This window comes from Lampetra planeri, chromosome 28 (genome assembly GCF_965212315.1).
Source record: "Lampetra planeri chromosome 28, kcLamPlan1.2.h2, whole genome shotgun sequence".
NCBI lineage: Eukaryota > Metazoa > Chordata > Hyperoartia > Petromyzontiformes > Petromyzontidae > Lampetra > Lampetra planeri.
In genome coordinates, this window is record NC_136134.1 from 339850 (window position 1) to 360018 (window position 20169).

The following is a 20169-nucleotide window of genomic DNA, read 5'->3' on the forward strand; positions in this document are numbered from 1 at the left end:
TATGGGCCACCCTTTTATGGACAGTATCACAGCAACTATTTGAAATAGCCTCATAAAATAGGACACCCAAGGGTTCAGGAAAATTATGTCGAAGCACACATTGCACGTCGAAACACCGCTTTTTGATCAAAACGCCTTCAAGTTTTTGACCACCAAGCTTATTGATTACTAGCGGTTAGTACCCGGCGTTGCCCGGGCGAAAAAGGCAGACATGTAGTTACACATGCAAATCCATTGATACACACACATAGAGTTACACGTACAAATGGACTCACACATACGTACATAGACTGAACAACCGCCATTCGCCACTAAGTGGCGGTGACGTCACAACAACGCTCGTGCCAGGCTATGTGCACCTTGAGGCCACGTGAAGTGTCGAACGCCCGCTGGCAAGAGGTCACGGGGCAAACCCAGATGGCACAGGTCGACTGACTGAGACGACTGTCTGATGCACCACCTGTGGCCCCTACTGTGGCAACTTTCTGTGCGTTAGCCACCCCGCGCTCTGCTCGTTGTTGTGAGCGTCGCTCCTCCGCACTCCGTTGTTGTTGGAGGGTGACTGCCTCCAACTGGCCAGTAGCGTCCTTCAGGAGCCTCCTCCACAGTGGCCGATCTTGACACGGCTGGTACCAGTCATCCGCAAGTGGACTCAGCTCCAAGTCCTCCTGTAGCACATCACTCCATGTCTTCTCCAGCCCGTGCCACGCCCGTTTAGCCCCCTCGATCCGGCGGAACAAAAGCTGTTTAGGCATGCGGTGGCTGGCCATGCGGGCTACATGACTCAGGCAACGCAGCCTTGCCTGCCGGAGGTCACCGATGGGACTTTGTCCACATCTTTCAAGGATTTGTGAGCTCCTCACACAATGCAGCCTGGTTAAACCCAGGATGGATCGTAGGCAGGCCAGCCTAAATGTTTTTAACCGGCGAAGATGTTCCATTAGGGGGGTCCAAGTTTCGCAAGCGTAGAGAAGGGAGGGAATGACCGTGGCCGAGAAAACCTGAAGCTTCGTACGGAGTGATAGACCAGGTAGCTTCCACACAGCGTTACGCAGCCAATGAAAAGATACTGCAGCTCGACTGATTCGGAGTGAGACCTCTGCTGTTAAACCGGAGCCGGTCATTAGCACACTGCCCAGGGAAACTCTCCACTGTCTCCACAACTGCCCCATCACCAATTGGGAGTTGTGGGGGTGGAGTGTCCGATGGTACAAAATAGCCAGGCAAGTGCTTAGCTTTGGTTGGGCTGATGGTAAGGCCCCACCTGTTGGTGGCAAGCTCCAGGTTCAGCAGTAGCACATCGAACTCCTCCTCCGAGTGAGCAGCCATTAGCAGATCATCGGCATACATAACGTGGTTGAGCAATAGGGAGCCATCCCTTGACCGCACCCGGGCATCGATCAGCCTCCCATTGTATCTGTAGCAGATGGGAATTCTTCCGGTACAGGCATTGAAGGCTCGACGAACTACGTGGTCCAATGTGGGAACCAGAGGACATCCCTGTTGCACCCCAAGGTGTAAAGGGAATGGCTCTGACTCACGGCCACGTAGTTAAGACGCGGCGCCGCTCACCATCATGAAGGTCCTTAAGGATGGTGATGAGTGGGTTCGGGATTCGGAAAGCACGAAGAGCAACCCAGAGGCCAGGCCTACTGATGGTATCATAGGCCTTGAGCTGGTCAATAAAGCACATGCATAGACTAAGATGCACACATGGACCTACAGACACGCAAAGAAATGGAGTTACAGCGACTAACACACACGCACATGGACTGAGACACACACACACACATATGGACTGACACACACAAACACATCGACTTACAGACACACACACATATGGACTCACACACACATAGACATGCACTTGAGATACGCACACATGGAGTTACACACACATATCGACGTACACACATACAGCGACACACACACATACATAGAGTGACACACACATTACCGTACACACACATGTGGACTGTCACACAGACATCCACTTGAGATATACACACATGGAGTTGCACACACATATATGGAAGTACACACATAGAGCGACTCACACACACACACCGACTCGCACACAGCAATACGTGGACTAAAACACACATTGACGTAAACACACATATGTACTCACACACACACATATGGACTAAGACACACACACATGAACTTACACATACATAGACTGACACACACATAGCCCTACACACACATACACATATGGACTGTGACACATAGATATCTACTTTAGATACACAGACATGGATTAACACACATATGGACTCACACACAGACACATTGACTTACACACACACATCGAGTGACACACACATGTATAGACATACACACACATGTGGAGTAACACACACACACATATGGACTGACATACACATCGATGTACACGCACACAGATCGACTGACACACACACATGACTAACACACACACATAAACACTTTGACGTTGTCCGTTCGAAAAAGACACCCACATGGAGTTAAAGACACGCATGGCTCTACACGCACACACATATGGACTCAAAGACACACACATGGACTCACACACACACATCGACGGGCACAACAATCCCCGATGATGGCACAGCTATCAGTATCGCAGTACTATGTATGAGTAAATAGCGTGACGTGAGCGATGGAAACAATAGAAATGCATTTAATAAATAAGCAGAAATCACAGACTGGCAGTAGACCGTGGCAGCGTTATAAAAGCGCAGCAAAAAAGCAGTAAAATATTATTATCTACGGAGTCTGTAGTATAAACTGGACGCATCGTGTTGGGGGGGGGGGCGAAGAGGACATGACACTGTGAATACATATCCGCAGCGTGATGTGTGTATGTGTTGGCTGTAAAACGCGTAAAAGAAAATGTCCCCCGTGAGCTCGAGCGTACGCACATCACTTGGCAGGGTCCGCACCCACCCCCCCACGCAATTGGCGTCACTTGGTACGGTCGATGTCGTGCAATAAGTAAATAATGAATAATAGAAACGGCACAAATGTGTTAATTAAACTACTTTAAAGGTTACGGATGGGAAAACGGAATAGCCTATTCCCAACACGGGGTTTAGGGCGTGCCGGCTGGCAAATTATTTCGGTCTTAAACCCCACCGTCCGAGAGCCAAATCCCCCGCAAGCGCGAGCGCACGGAGACTTTTATATATAAAAAAAGAAGAAGATCTCACTCTGTGACTTTCCTACTCCAAAGGATGTTGTCACAAAGGAGTATTTGTAGAGAGTGTTTATCTAACCTATAAAAGGCATTTTTTGTCTATCTGTCTGTCTGCCTGCGTGTGGAAGAAACTTGCGAAGGATTTGACTCGTGAACCATGGGGTATAAGTTTAAAAAAAGTTCCCAGGTACCACGCGATAAGCCCCGTGGTGAGCCAGCACTATTCAAATTTTGCATCCGTCAACTTTAAAGTACTGTAGTTTAATTAACAATTTAGTACTATTAATTATTATATTACTTCGCCGAGCGCGTGCCAAAGCACAAATCTGCGCATGCGCGACAAAGCCGAGCCGTGGTTGCCCCTAGCAATGCACATACGCGTTCGGTGTGAGGAGAGGGGGATTACTCATTCGCATTAAAAATGCTAAAAACACACAACGCTGAGGTAAATTCTTCACCGTGTGATGTCCTCTTCTCCCCCCCACCCCAATGCGTGCAGTTACTGCTATTAAGTCCGTAGCTATTATGTATATAGCGCTTAGATAGTATTGTAGCGCGGCCGGAGGGATGGTGGGGGGGGGTAGCGGGCCAGCCCCCAGCCTGTAGGCTGGGCAATCTAGGCAAGGCCGGGGGCTCTGCACGGGATTACGCCTCACCACGCCACTCGGTCAGGTTCGTGGTTTGTACTAAACAGTTGATGTATACTGCTATAGTCAGCATGTACTACTGTTATGATAGCAGTATGCACTGCTGCAGTGAAAACAGGTTACCACCACAGTCGCTATGCACTGCTGTAGTTAAAGCCGGTACCACCACAGTCAGTATGCACTGCTGTCGTGAAAGCAGATACCACCAGACTATGCACTGCTGTAATGATAGCAGGTACCACAGTCACTATGCACTGCTGTAATGATAGCAGGTACCACAACAATATGTACTGCTGTAATCATAGCAGGTACCACCAATCGTTATGCACTGCTGTGGTGATAGCAGGTACCACCAGTCAGTATGCACTGCTGTACTGATAGCAGGTACCACCACAGTATGCACTGCTGTAATAATAGCAGGTACCACCACATTCAGTATGCACTGCTGTAGTTAAACCACGTACCAATACAGTATGCACTGCTGTTATCATAGCAGGTACCACCACAGTCAGTATGCACAGCTGTAGTGAAAGCAGGTACCACCAAAGTCGGTATGCACTGCTGTAGTGATAGCAGGTACCACCAGTCAGTATGCACTGCTGTAGCGAAAGCAGGTACCACCACAGTATGCACTGCTGTTATCATAGCAGGTACCACCACAGTAAGTATGCACTGCTGTAATGAAATGTAATGAAAACAGGTACCACCAAAGTCGGTATGCACTGCTGTAGTGATAGCAGGCACCACCACAGTCGGTATGCACTGCTGTAGTGAAAGCACGTACCACCAGTCTGTATGCGCTGCTGTGGTGATACCAGGTACCACCACAGTCAGTATGCACTGCTGTAGTGATAGCAGGTTACACCAGTCAATAGGCACTGCTGTAGTGATACCAGGAACCACCATAGTCGGTTTGCACTGCTGTATTGAAAGCAGGTACCACCACAGTCGGTATGCATTGCTGTAGTGATAGCAGTGCATACCATCGATGTGTGTGTGCCTAAGTCGATGTGTGCGTGTTAGTCAATGTGTGTGCGTGGTCTGCGTGTGTAGACAACTACTATTTTAAAATTAAGTTACTTATTTTCACAATAATTATGCATGTGTCCAAGTCCATGTGTGCGTGTGGAACGATGTGCATGTGTCTGCGGCGGTAACCTGCAGCGCCACACCTATTACTATCATTAGGGGAAAATACGGTGATCCAATCTCCGACCCCCAGGAAAAGGTTTGCAGATTTGCTGAGCATTTGTGAGGTCATGGGGGAGGGGAAATCCCTCAACCAGGAAAACATCGTGGCACACAGTGGGGATGACCCTGCTGAGGCTGCGGTGCCTCAAATATTGGAAGAAGTCACCCCCTGTGAGTGGCTGGCTGAGGTGCCATCCGTTGAGGAAGTACTGAAGGCGATCCAGAGTCTGAGACCAGGATAGGGACCGGGCAGAGATGATCTCCCAAGCTAAATGCTGAGGGAGGGTAGCGTTTGTGCACAAACTGCCCTACATGACATCATAACAACAGTCTAGACCACTGGACGGGTTCAGCAGGATTGGAAGGATGCCCTGGTGGTCCCCCTTTTTAAGAAGGTGGACCGCACAAACTAACAACTACAGGGGCATCTCACTCCTCAGTGTGCCGGGAAAGGTCCTGGCAAGGATTATTCAACATCGCCTTGCTAGGCATGCTGAGGAGAGGCTTGCGGAGCCCCAATGCGGTTTTAGGAAAGGGCGGTCCTGGCAAGATGCCATATTTTCTGTCCGTCTGCTACAGCACAGGTGTAGGGAATTCCAACAAGACCTACATCTCTGCTTTATTGATCTGGTCAAGGCCTATGATACTATCAGTAGCTCTGGGCTCTGGGTTGTTCTTCATGCTTTCAGAGTCCCTGACCCTCTGCTCACGATCATTAAGGACCTTCATGATGGTGAGCGGGTCCGGGTAAAACTGCGTGGCTGGGAGTCAGAGCCATTTCCTGTACACCTTGGGGTGCGACAGGGATGTCCTCTGGCTCCCACATTATTTAACATCTATTTTGACCACGTAGTTCATGAAGCCTGCAATAGCTGTACCGGGGGAATTTCCATTTGGTACAGATATAATGGGAGGCTGATCATTGCCCGGGTGCGGTCAACCACGTTATGTATGCCGATGATTTGGTAATAGCTGCTCATTCAGAGGAGGAGTTGGAAACGCTGCTGCTGAAACTGGAGCGTGCCACTAAGAGGTGGGGCCTTACCATCAGCCCTACCAAAACTAAGCACCTGCCTGGGTATTTTGTACCATCGGACACTCCACAAATCCCAATCGGTGATGGGGCAGTTGTGGAGAGAGTGGAGAGTTTCCCATACCTGGGCAGTGTGCTCATGACCAGCTCCCGTTTAACAGCAGAGGTCTCACTCCGAATCAGTCGAACGGCAATATATTTTCATCTGTTGCGTAACGCTGTGTGGAAGCTACCTGGTCTGTCGCTCCGCACGAAACTCCAGGTCTTCTTGGTCACGGTCATCCCCTCCCTTCTCTACGCTTGTGAAACGAGATGGAGTGATGTGCGACAGGAGGATGTGGAGCTGAGTGGACTTGCCGATGACTGGTACCAGCGGTGTCAAGATCGGCCTTTGTGGAGGAGGTTTGTGAAGGACGCGACTGGGCAGTTGGAGGCAGTTGCCCTCCCAACAACAACGGAGGGCGGAGGAGCGACGCTCACAAGAACGAGCGGAGCGCCGGGTGCCTAAAGCACAGCAAGTTGGCACAGTAGGGGGCACAGGTGGTGCATCAGCCAGTCATCTCAGTCAGTCCACCCGTGCCACCTGCGTCTGCCTCGTCACCTCCTGCCAGCGGGCGTTTGGATACTTCACGCGGCCTCAAGATGCACATAGCCTGGCACAAGCGTCGTGGTGACGTCACCGCCACTTAGTGGCGAATGGCGGTTGTTGTTGTGTGTGTGTACGTACATGTGTGTGCGTAAGTCCATGTGTGTGTGTGTCAGTCCATGTGTGTGTGCCTCTATATGCATGTGTGCGTCGATGTTTGTTTGTGTGTGAGTCTATGTGTGTCAGTTGATGTGTGTACGGCAATGTGTGTATGTGTGTGAGAGTCCATGTGTGTGTGTGCATCGATATGTGCGTCTGTAAGTCCATGTGTGTGTGTAGGTTCATGTGTGTGTGAGTCTATGTATATGTGTGTGCGAGTCCATGTGTGTGCAAGTCGATGTGTGTGCGTGGGTCCATGTGTGTGCGTGGGTCCATGTGTGTGCATGGGTCCATGTGTGTGCGTCTTAGTCAATATGTGTGTCTTTGTAAGTCCATATGTGTGTGTGTGAGTCGATGTGTGTGTGTAACTCCATGTATGTGTCTAAAGTCGATGTCTGTGTGTGTCAGTCGATATGTATGTGTGTGCGTGTAAGTCGATGTGTTTCTATGTGTGTGGGTCGATGTCTGTGTGTAAGTCGATGTGTGTGTCTGCCTTTTTCGCACGGGCAACGCCCGGTACTTACCGCTAGTTACAAATAAAACTGGTTCTGCAAGTGGCTGAGATAGGGTGTTACCAAAAGTGTTTTGAGAATTTACAGGAACACTGGAATTGCAGATGAGCGTACTTTCGAGGGTACAGCCTTTACTTAATGAGAAGTCTTATTTACACACATAACAAAATCAGGCCGGATGTTTTGATCATATTCCGTATACTGCATTGTGTGTGTGCATATATATGAAGAGAAAACATTTGCATCTTATGTATTGGCTCAGCTGTAGTGTGTTCACCACTTGGTTCAGAGGTTAATGGATCAATTCTGGCAAACCACTCTGGTTAATCCTGCGGTGTGCACTAACCATAAATATAAACCATCTGCTTTACAATGTAAGTTATTTGATAAGAGGAGGCCATCGAGTGCTGGAGTCATGGTCAAAATGTATTAAACTGGAATTACATATAGCGATGATGGCTCCCTATTAGCAGACTAATGCCCACTTACGAGCCGGTGCCGAGTTACCCTGTGCCATAGGGGCAACTGCCATCAGGAGGTCCCCTAGGCTAAGAATCTAAACAGTGCAATCTGAGACGTATTGTTACATTATGGGAGTAATATAAGTGCAAACACAATATATTACAGCAACATTGACTACTATATTTACCCAAGAATGTAAGTGTGTAACGCGCATGACGTCACTCCACGTCGACCAGGCCCCCTCATTAATAATCATGAGCAGGTGACGTCCTCCAAATGGACACCCCCCTCCATTAATAATAATTAGCGGGTGGTGTCACTCCACATGGGGGAACGAGGCGCCTCCTCCCCTCATTAATAATCATGAGCGGGTAACGTCACTCCTAATGTAGCACCCCCCCTCATTAATAATCATGATCAGGTGACGTCATTACACATCTAACAGCCGTCCCACATTATTAATCATGAAACGGTGACGTCTTCCAAATGGACCCCCCCCCATTAATATTGGGTGACGTCAATCCACATGGGGGGGGCGAGGCACCTCCTTCCCCCTCCTCAGCGTCAACTTACAACCCTCACATCACGCGATCTCCGTAATGCTAATAAGACGTAGAAGTAAAAAGGACGTCATGATGAACAAGGGATTATAACTTTTAAATGAAATAAGTCTGTCACCGCGGCCTTACAAATTGCACACAAATTGATACAATGAATATCACGTCGCAGTCTTCTTTTCGCTTGGAAGTTTCAGATTTACTGAAATATACCCGTCCTTGGACGGGCAAAAGGCTAGTCATGTATATAGTCATTATAAGGTGGTGGCATCGAGGCACACAAGCCTCACACTAGACACACAAGATTCCGCAGTGTATAGGCAGCTGGCAGTCAAATAGTGAAATGTGGAGCCCTGCAATTTCCTGCTCATTTTTCTGCTGGCAGAAGGGCTTCCACTACATAGAGTTCTAGAGAGCACCTCTAGAGGCATTTGGCCTACTCTTCCACACTTCAGACATATTATAAGAAGTCAGTGGGAGAACCCACACATTACCCCACCACATGTGACTTGTCAATCACATAACTATGTTGTGCCCATTTGTACTGCTGGGTGGACAGAGGTGGGGAGATTTACAAAACTTGCGCCATTGTTTCCACTCCTATGCCAAGAAATCAAGCTGAACCGAAGACCTCTGCATTGCAAGTCCAGAATGCTAACCATTACACCATGGCAGAGTTAAATAATCTATTCATAAAAAATATAAAAATTAAAGCCCAAAGTAAGGGGGGTAGTGTCTTGGTGTCAAAACTTTAGGGAGTGTACCTATCTGTGTGCGAGCACACACTACTCTAACACCACCTCTGCTTTTGCGTCCAACCCAAAATATTTACTTGGGGAGGGAGTTGGGTGTTTTTCAGTGATGAAGCAAGTTTCAGTGGTATGAACCCTTTCAGTGGTATGAACCCCTTGGGGAAACCCCAGCCTCACGTTAAACAAGAAAAATAGCCTGTACCATACCCGTATTGCAGCAGGTACATTTGTTGAGTGGAGTGCTGACGTCAGGTCACACTCGCCTCGGGGGGAATGCCGTCAAGGTAAAGTGACGTCATGCCACCCGGAGTATTTAAGGGAAGACCCGTGACGTAGACGGGGTCTACGCCGGGAATCGGAGGAGTGAGCGTTAGGAAAGTAGGGGGCTCCAGGATAGAGGGTTGAGAGCCAGGCTAAAGAGCTGCTTTACCCGACTGGCCGAGTTGGCTGAACCCTCGGTCAGTGCTGTGGGAAGAGCCTGATAGCCTGGTAAGGTGTAGGGAACTCCCAGTACCCTTGCCCTGGGGAGATTAGTTAAGAACTCTTGTGGCGTTAACCCCTTCCCCCGAGTTAGGCATAAGCCCTGAATAAACAGTTTGGTGTCAGCCCCTACACGACCGGCTTCAGCGTCCTTTCTACCACACAACACATTTATAGACAACGGTATCCTTCTGTCAACAGCATACTATGCTGAAAGGCTTGACCCAGTTTGAATGACATGTCCTAGCATGGCTGTAAAGGCTGATCCTGGAGAGACAGACACTTGTGGGGCCACAACCAAAGGCCGTGGCTGTCACCCCGCTTCGCACGTTCGCGATTATTTCACCACTGAAGACATTTGACATCAAGGTTCCGAGAGCCAACCCAGAATGTTGCCAGTTTTCCCTTCCTCTTGCCATAGCTTCCCATGTATCGGTGTTGATGTCACAAAAATGACATATTTTACGCATTGTAAACAATATAACATGTTATTGTGTTTTGATTATGCATGTTATATTTTATAACGTAGTAATCCCTCATTTAATGCGACAGACATGCTCCTCAAAAGTTCCGCGTCAAGCGAAAAACGCACCAAGCGAGAAATTAATGTACTGATTCACATTTGCACTGTAAACTCAGCTTGCAGTTATCCCATGGAGAGACAGAGAACTGAGAAGAAGGTTATGCCATGTACTGTATAATTCCGTGTACTGGATCATAACCGGTCAGCCGCGCAGCTCAAGAAAGTTATTCATCATCAACCACTCAGAAGCTGCGTTATATCGGGCGGGTTCCGTGTTGTGCGAAAAGCGTTCCCGAATAGAAGCACCGTGTTCTGGAAGCACTGTGTTATGCATTGTATGTAAAGAGACGACTTACCGTATTCTACATTTGACAGTACATTTCTTTTCGTAATATTACTATGTCATTAGTCTGGATAAATGTCAAATAGCCATGGTTTACTGTATATTTATATATATACTACTTCAGGGTTTGTTTGCTACCCATTTGCAAATGAAAAACTGCGTCACTTCTAAAATGTTCACATGTCAATTTTTTTCTCAACGCTCTAGAGCGAAAAGTACAATCTTCAACCACAAGTCTATCAGTCTAAGCCTTCTACCCTCAAGTAGGGACAACGCTCAGAAGATCAATTTATCATGTGCTCCTCATAAGACAGCATCAATGAACAATGTGGTGAGTTTGTGGGGTTTCATTTGAAATTGTATGCCAAATTGCACCTGCTCATATCTAGACCACAAACCTATTTAGTGTCCTCGACAATGTTTTAGTGAGCCTAAATAAAAACCACACGTGTAAAAATGTGTACCCCATGAAGGCAATGCACAACCTCATGTGTACAGTCCTTCACGACATAGTCAATATTGTAGCACAAGTTAGAAACATGTTTACTCACGGGCATCGCGTCGGCCTGGCTTCTCAAATCTTCTGTCACCACCTCTGTTGCCAGATAAGCACAACATGCCAAAAGAATATCAATAACCCTTTCCAATTACATGGATGGCATGTAGAGAAACTACTCATTATTTTCAAAAGACAAACATTAAAGATGTGTGCAAAGGAGATCCATCACAACTACATTCTTCCTGCACTCGTGATTGAAAAAAAAGCAAGACACCTAAATGGCAAAATGTTACCACGAAGACGCTTGCAGCTACAGCATCGTGCTGCTGAGGACTATTTAGATCACCACTATAGGGCCTAGCTTCATAAGATAGCTTCCACAGCCACCAAAACGATTCAAAGGTGACAACTCTCATCCTTATGACACGACCACTGGCCTTCATCACCCATTACAGCAATTTATCCTGCCCAAGCCCACTTACTTTTTTTATGAATAATTTTTAAATATATTTATACTTCTAAAGCGCTTTTCACCCGCAGATCATAAAAAGCTGTACATGCAGGCTCACACAAATAACATCCAATCCGAAAGCAAATAATTCAAGAAGTAGAAAAGCCCTTAAAAATAAGTGGCGCCTTAAGGTGCGATTTGAGTAAAACAGGGAATCAGCAGAGTGGACGTCCGGTGGAGGTAAATTGCACAAACTGACATTTACGTTTAATAACTAGAAATGGAATATCTCAATCGTTATCCCATTCATACAGCTACATAAATTTCGACTTGAAAAATTACAAACCCATTACCCGCTTTATTGCACGTACATAAACTGATTGTGGAAATCACTAGGAAGAGAAAACGGGAACTTTTAGAGTCCAACTGACCACCTATGGAAGCAAGCAGGCTTTGGGAAAAGTTTCTCTACCATTAACCACATACTATGAATCGGTCAACGGAAAAAATAAGTGAAAATGTATTACTGCTCTTGTAGATCTATATTTTTTTACCAGGTAAGGCCCACTGAGCTATATAGCTTTTTTCATAAGCGACCTGGCCACAAATGGTAGCTCAACAAAGTGGCTTATCATGTGGAAATGTTATAATAATTATGCATTTTATTTATAAAGCGCCTTTCCCAAGCTCAAAGTGCATGTTTCCAAATGTGGAAGGAAAAACCAGAGCACGCCGACTCCAAATATATAGCAGGTGTCAGGGTCGGCATCAAACCCACGACCTATATACCAGGCGAGGCAGTTAACGTCTCGCGAAGGCTCTCTGGTGCAGCACTTACCGCTCCTCCCAGCTCTGGCTGCGGTTGATTTCTCGAGCTCCCCTGCCAAACCCTCCTTCCACTTCATCGAAACTTCTTTGGTAGAAACCTGGCTCACCTCTCCCTCGCCCTATAAACGGGAGCGACAAAGACAATTAGCACAACGCCGTCAATGCAGTCTCTCATTGAGGAGATTCTCTGCCACAAAGTGGACACTAAAGATAAAATGACATTTGGTTTGATCGTACTATAAGTGTAGCATAACACATCTGGGATGATTGCATTTCCATACAATCGATGTAAAATGATAATAACCCCTAGACTGATTCACATCCTGTGATGCGGACTCCAGCAATATTGATGAAGTTATTAAAGAATAACAGATCCATTGGCATCCAATCGCAACGATATATATTGTTAACAAAGCCCTTAGGGAACCGAATTACGGAGGTTTAGAGGCCAACCAACCATATGAGCAAGCTGTATATCGCAAAGGCTTTGGCACCAATGCCCACATACACAAGGTCAATCAAATCCTAAAAACAAATGCGATTAGGCCTGGTTATATTTAATAAATTATGAAAAAGCACTTGATTCAGTGCAAACTGAAGCAGTTATCCAAGCTCTCACCAACCAAGGGATCAATTAAAACAATGTAGAGACATTACTAGAATTATTAATAAAGTGACGGCCACGTTGAGTTTGCATGACAGGAGAAACAAAACACAAATCAGAAGAGCAGTCAGATAAGGTGTTACACAATATCAGAAGACATCTTTCTCCCATTCAAAATCTATAGATGGAAGATAAAAATGCTGAACAATAAACAGACAGTTTTAGCCATGTCAGATTTACCAATGACAGTAATTTGAATTAAAAGTGAATAACAAAATATCACTGAAGAACTTCACGAAGGCCACATAGTTAATGAAAGATAAATAAGAGCAAAAAAACGTAATGTTAAACAAATTTGCTCAACAAGTAAAGCACTGTACGAACATAACTACAAAACACGGCAGAATAAATGTGTATTTATGGCAGTTATTGAAGGTGGATCAGGATCCAAATGATAAAAATAAAGCAGGGAATAAGAGAACGGAGTGCCTTTGAAAAGTGAACAATGAACAACAGAAAGGGAGATAGACACACATAAACAAAGACAGGCACAAACATGGAGACACAGACATGACGACACAAGGCGCACAATGTGAGGGACATGTCGTGCCCAAGTCTCTGTCATCATCTCTGTCGTCTCTTTCTGTACATTTGTGTATCTCTTTATCTTTTGCGTCTCCCTGTCTTTTTGTGCGTCTCCAGGTCTTTGTTTGTGGCTCCTTGTCTGTGTCTTTGTGTCTCCATGTCTGCATGTGCGCCTCCATGTTTGTGTGTGCGTTTCTCCCTGTTTCTGTGTGCATCTCCGTGTCTCTGTGCGTCCATGTCTGTGTGTGCATCCCCATGTCTGGGTGTGCATTTCTCTGTGTATGTGTCTTTGTTTTCGTGTCTTTGTTTCCGTGTCTCCCATTTCTGTGTCTCCTTGTCTGTCTGTGTAGTGACATCAGAGATGTCACTGTATGGCGCCGGCCCGGAAGGGTCGTGCCGTTCGATGTTCCTACATCGTGGACAGCGCCGTGTGGGTGACTGTGTGTAATACCAGCACTAGCGGGGCTTGGCGAGCACTGGGATAGTGCGGGCACCACGCACAGCGTGTGGTGGGGGCTCCCCCGAGGGGGAGGGGGTGAGTGTCAGCCCAGGGGCAGGGTTGTCCCGGGCCGTGGCACTCTGGTTGACCCCGTAGACACGTGATCCGGAATGTCCACACAGGGGGCCCCAGGTGGAGGGGCTAGTGGGTAATCACGTGTCCGGAGAGAGCTCTTGAGAAGGATCGAGAAGGAACGAGAATGCTCGAGAAGGCGGGCGGGGCCGAGGTCAGAGCGGCCCCGACCTTAGGGGGATATAAGGCGGGTTCCTGAGAGGGACCGGGGTCGCTGCATTCTACAAGCTGGAAGCTCAACATCTACAAGCGGGAAGCTCTACGTCTCAAGCTGAAGCTCTCTGTCCTACGAGGCAACCACGTGATCGGAGACCCGATTTGTTCATGAAGCCATCCAGATATATAAACGCAGACACAATTTCAACCGAGAAGATGGGTACAAACTGAGCAATCATTGGAAGGATGTTATTAACCAGGTAAAGTCATGACTGGCTGTGATGCTTCCATCGTACCTGCCTATGTTAGCAGTTATTTCCGACTCTCCGAGTTACATTACTTTTTTAAATGCCTTTACATTAACAGGCTAAATGTCTCACTAACATAGCTGCTGCTCCCTTGTCCTCGATGCGGCGGTGGCGCTCGTTGTTTAATAGGCTGAATGTCTCTCATTAACACAGCCGCTGCTGCGGGAGCCATCTCACATTGACATGCTAATCTCTAATCTCGAGCAATACAATGGCTTCTTCAGCACCGTAACCGTGGGTTAAATTAACAGATTGACATGTTAATCTCTAGCAACACAATAGCCGAGGTATACCTAGCTCTGTGATCTTACATTTACTTGCAAATTCCATCTCTAGCCCCGCCCACTTACCCTTGGGTGATACCCATCTCAAACCTATATAACCTTTGGCTGCAGTCGCTCTCTCGCTATATTTCTTCCTGCCTCGGCAGTCTGCCTGCTGTATTTTTTCACCTGAAGACGATTGGTTGTGTTGGGATCGAAACGTCGTGATTGTTTATTATTTTATAATTTTTCTATCTATGTGACTTTACCAAAAGACCCAAAGAGTATGGTCTGTTAAGGCTATATGGTGAATCTTTGTCTGTATTTGTGTGCGTCTCTGTGTCGGTCTCCATGCCTCTCTGCGTTTCTGTTTCCGTGTGCATCTCCATGTCTGCATGGAAATTTCTTCGTGTCTGTGTCTCCCAGTCTGTGAGTGTCTCCTTGTCTGTTTCAGCATCTCTGTGTATGTCTCTTCCTGTTCGTGTCTCCGTGAGGGTACTCCTGTCTGTTTTGTCTCAATTAAAGTGCCGCCCGTGATAACGGCACACTTTTGTAAAATAAATCGCGGATAACCCCCTGGTACTAGCAGCATGAATCCTCTCATCCACAAAAAAGTGAGTATTCCGAAATAGCATCACTAAAATAAATAGTAAAATTGCAGATAATATAAACAGGGGCCACGGATACGAGTTTCCCCAAACCCTACAGCTGCCGCAGACAATCCGAGTAGTGGTTAATAGGGCCGCGGCTAAATGGAGTTCTCTTGTATAAAATATTTTATTATTATTTTATACTAGATATATCTATGTTGCTGAGCAGAATTTTGCTAAGTTTTATCACTTGTTTACAAGGGGTTTGAATTGTAGACAACCCTAAAGTGGATCAAAAGTGGACGCAAAGGAGGTTCACCCAAAGGACCAACCAAGGTTATGGATCCTTTAAATACAAGGGAATAAAAATCCTTCCGAAGCTGGAGAGGACGAAGGGGTGTGAAGCCCCTTTCCAATATAAGACAGGGTTTTAACATCTGTGCCCTCGACGTGATGAAAGCCGGAGCTGTGTTGCCGAGGAGGGAAATCACAAGATGAAAGGGCTTACAACGGACAAGACTGTTGATGGAACAGCATCCAAGGGCAGAAAAGTGGGTGAAAAGAGGAAGACGACCACGGAGATGGAGCAACAAGATCCGTGAATGTGCAGTAGGTAGATGAACAGTAGCAGCAGTAGACCGTGAGAGATGGCGACGGTGTGTGGGGAGGCGTTCAACTAGCAGTGGAAATAGAATGGCTGATGGCGACGATGATTACTGAATGGAGCTGAAAATTAACAAAGCAACTTGAAAAGTTCCTAGCCAGCAAGTACTGGTGGTTTCATAACAGCTGGAAGTTGGTGATACGGTGGTAGTGTTATACCTTCAAACAAAGAAGTGTCGACCAACGTTGAGAGCGGTAAAGAAATTGTGGCAAAGGATGACCAAATTCCAAATGCCAGGTGATAAAGAGCAGAAGTTAACCCCATGCCTCAGTGGCAGGTGCCTAAGAGTAGAACGTGGGGGTATGGGGGGTTACCATGCCATGGTGGTTTCATGCGCCCACTGACCTCTGCCCCGAGTGACGCCCCGACCTCTCGGAGCCCCTGCTACCACGGGCCCTCCTCCCCTCCCCATGAGCCTCAGCACCGCCGCACTGTTCACCGACATGGAGAAATTTCTCTACGGTGGGAGACACGACGTGTCAAAGTGTTAGTCGTTCCTGCGAGGATCAGACAACCCTCACGTCAACACCGCAATTTGCGCAGACAATAGATGGTTCGTTCAAAAGCGTCAGTGGGGCCGGCAGGGCAAGCCGACTCGGCACGCTGAGCACTTCGTAGCAGAGGCTGTTTCGTGTTCAGCTTGCTTTATGTAATCAGTTGAATAAAGAGACCAAGATAAGTCTAATCTGCAAGGGCATCCTGGGTCACCAAAATGACTAAAGCAAAAATGAAGTAATTATCAATCAGGGCAATAACAACCAAATCAAAATTAAAGCATTTGACATATATCCTAGTTTGTTTAAATATAAGTATTATAGTCAACCTATATTTGTTTAATATTGATGTAGCTTAGTTGTGTAATTTGTTCTGAAACAAATATGGAAGTAATCTGCCCGAGCCGATTTGTGATTTATATGTGTAATATTAACTCTTCATGTCATATCGTGCTTCTGATTTAATTTTTGGTCTTATTGCTTTACTTTGTTGCTGTACTTTGTTTTGTTTGTTTAGCTTTAATCATTTTTTGGGGACCCAGGTCATTCTTCCAAAGGAGACTCACCTTGGTCTCTTGAGTTATCTCACCTGGTTAAACAAGATAACATTCAACTTGAGCAAAAACAACCACTATGCTGTTAATTTCGAGGTTTTAATCTACCAACACAAGAGCGTTGCCTAAGGTATGTGGGTTGCCCTTGTGGAACCAAGTGCGTGCAATGGTTTCAGTTGTTATATTACACAAATGGTCGTGCGAGTTGGTCCAAGTGCCTTAAGTATACAATAGCTGATGGATGAGGACTTGTATAAGCCCACAAGGGGAGAAGGCAATCCTTGCCGTAGGGTGCAGCTTGAAATTAAATGCATCTTATAATCAGACAAAAGAGCCAAACGGGGAGGCAGAAAGGTCTCACTTATAACCACATTCAGCGTGATATATTGCACTATTGGCACCAAGTCACAAGACAATAAATCGATGTCACATCAGTGTGACCGAGATGACCACTCAATGAAAGCGCACGGCAGGCAAGACGATACATGTCACCAGTGTCAGGAGGCTTTGCCTCCACGTGAGAAACGTCTCTCTTCTAGGACTCGCAACCCCATGCACTTGTATTTGTGAATGACTGATCCGCGATATAAAGATTCTTACTTGCTCTTCCTCTGTGAATGGCACCAAAGCAAGTGGCAGCAGGGGCTCCTCATTAAGAATGGGCAGAAACTCCTTGTCCATCAAATCCTCTGGAACCTGTATGCACAGCAAGCAAATAAGGAAAGGCAATACATGTTTACATTTTCATCATTCATTAAAATCATGAACGTATATTAATAATAATCATTCCATGTGTAATAAAAGACTCGGACGCTTCTCTCTCTGTCCTGTGTCCTTTATTTGGGTTCGATCTCTTTTCCCTCACGGCACTCCCCTATATACTCTTCGCTCTGCAGCCCCAGGCTGCTGTCGCTCACGTAGCCCAACTCCCTCCTAGCAGACCCGCTGCTGTCTCGTCGTGCAGACCCCCGCTGCCCAACTCCTCCCTTGCAGACCCGCTGCTCTCCGCAGCCTCCTCGCTGCTCCTGCTGCCCCGGGGTCGGTCACCGTTGGCCGACGGTGCCGATCCTCGTGGCCCGTGTGTGTGTGGCGATCTCGCCACCCTCTCTCTCACCCTTCGCCCTGCGTGGCCTCACACTTTCCCAGTCTCCGATCACTCCCCTACTGCTTCTGGTTTCCCCCCTTATAGACCTGAACCCTCTCCCCCACGTGACGTAACTCCTCCCCCCATGACGTCACTTCCGGGAGGTCGTTTACGCCCGCATTACACATGTATATAGCGCTTTTCATCAAGGATCTCAAAGTGCTGTACAGGACACAGCAGCAGCAGACACTCGGGATAAAATTCTTATATTGTAAATACATTTTAATAATCCATTTACTAAATGAACTAAAAGTTAAAAAGCGGAAGCATATAAATAGGTTTTAAGACACATTTTTAAAATATCCAGACTCTGATGTCTCGTGGAAGAGCGTTTCATAGCATGAGGGCCTACAAGGGAAAAATATCGGTCACCCATAGACCGAAGCCTCCACCTTGAGAGGATATATGGGTGCAGCATGTCAATGATGAAGGCTGGGACAAGATGGTTCACCGCTTTGTAAGTTAAACATAGGATTTTAAACTAAATTCTATGTGAAACTGGAAGCCAGTTCAGGGAGGCCAACACGGTGCAATATGATGTGAAGGTGTTCTGGTTAACACGCTCACAACGCATTCTGAACATGCTGCAAATTGATCAGCACTTTCTTAGCCACGCCAGGGAGTAATAAGACATCGCAATAGTCAATGAAAGATGAGATGAAGGCATGGAGCAGCTTTTCTGCATCTGCGCCCGAGAGAAGGGATCAGATACGGACGAAATTTCAAATATGGAAGAATGAAGTATTTGTGATCTTTTTGATATGAGCCTTGAAGGACCAATGTGGGATCACAGACGACACCTAGATTTGTGACTTCCTGTGCTGGACTGATTACATGACCGTCAATCGTGTGTAATACCGTTCAATTCGTTTTTTTGCAAACAACTTTTGATGGAAGTCAGTGCCGAAGTGAGCAGGAGGCAAATAAAGCGACTCCATAATTACAGTAGTTCATCATGGCATGACGACTCATTGGCACATTCGAGTAGAACTTATCAACATTACAACACGTAGAGCATGACTGTACGAGCTGTGCGTGTGTTGTATATGGTGGTATGGGGAGTGGTAGTGTAGCGGTTAGGGCGCTGCGCTACCAACTCAGCGACCCGAGTTCGTTTCCCACTCACGGCCAACACCAGTGAAATAGTTGTGGGCATGCCCTAGGTCGACTCAGCCTAAAATTAGCACTTCGTGTTGTGTGAAAACATTGCTACTAGGGATACAAAAGTAGCCGGGCGTGGTGCTGGCCACCCACCTGCTCGTTTGACGTACTGGCCTTCATAGGTACTCACTAACAGCATTTGTCCTAAAAGTATGTTATAGTTACAGTGAGGGAAAAAAGTATTTGATCCCCTGCTGATTTTGTACGTTTGCCCACTGACAAAAAAAATGATCAGTCTATAATTTTAATGATAGGTTTATTTGAACAGTGAGAGACAGAATAACAAAAAAATCCAGAAAAATGCATGTCAAAAATGTTATAAATTGATTTGCATTTTAATGAGGGAAATAAGCATTTGACCCCTCTGCAAAACATGACTTAGTACTTGGTGGCAAAACCCTTGTTGGCAATCACAGAGGTCAGGCGTTTCTTGTAGTTGGCCACCAGGTTTGCACACATCTCAGGAGGGATTTTGTCCCACTCCTCTTTGCAGATCTTCTCCAAGTCATTAAGGTTTCGAGGCTGACGTTTGGCAACTCGAACCTTCAGCTCCCTCCACAGATTTTCTCGTTACCTGTATAAAAGACACCTGGGAGCCAGAAATCTTTCTGATTGAGAGGGGGTCAAATACTTATTTCCCTCATTAAAATGCAAATCAATTTATAACATTTTTGACATGCGTTTTTCTAGATTTTGTTGTTGTTATTCTGTCTCTCACTGTTCAAATACCATTAAAATTATAGACTGATCATTTCTATGTCAGTGGGCAAACGTACAAAATCAGCAGGGGATCAAATACTTTTTTCCCTCACTGTATACAGGGGATCTTTATCTTTTGTCTATGTTGAAAATGTGTTTGTGTATGGAGGAG

General features: G+C 46.4%; 1 protein-coding gene across 1 annotated transcript in view; it reads right to left on the reverse strand.

Annotated features, from left to right (window-relative positions):
- Positions 1–20169, reverse strand: part of GIGYF2 (GRB10 interacting GYF protein 2) — a 133940-nt gene that overhangs the window by 87500 nt on the left and 26271 nt on the right. Inside the window, exons 4-7 of the mRNA XM_078607599.1 lie at positions 17594–17689; positions 16291–16402; positions 12215–12323; positions 10978–11021 (exon numbers count right to left, since the gene is read on the reverse strand). Coding sequence (XP_078463725.1) covers positions 10978–11021; positions 12215–12323; positions 16291–16402; positions 17594–17689 — 361 coding nt within the window. The remainder of the gene's footprint in view (positions 1–10977; positions 11022–12214; positions 12324–16290; positions 16403–17593; positions 17690–20169) is intronic.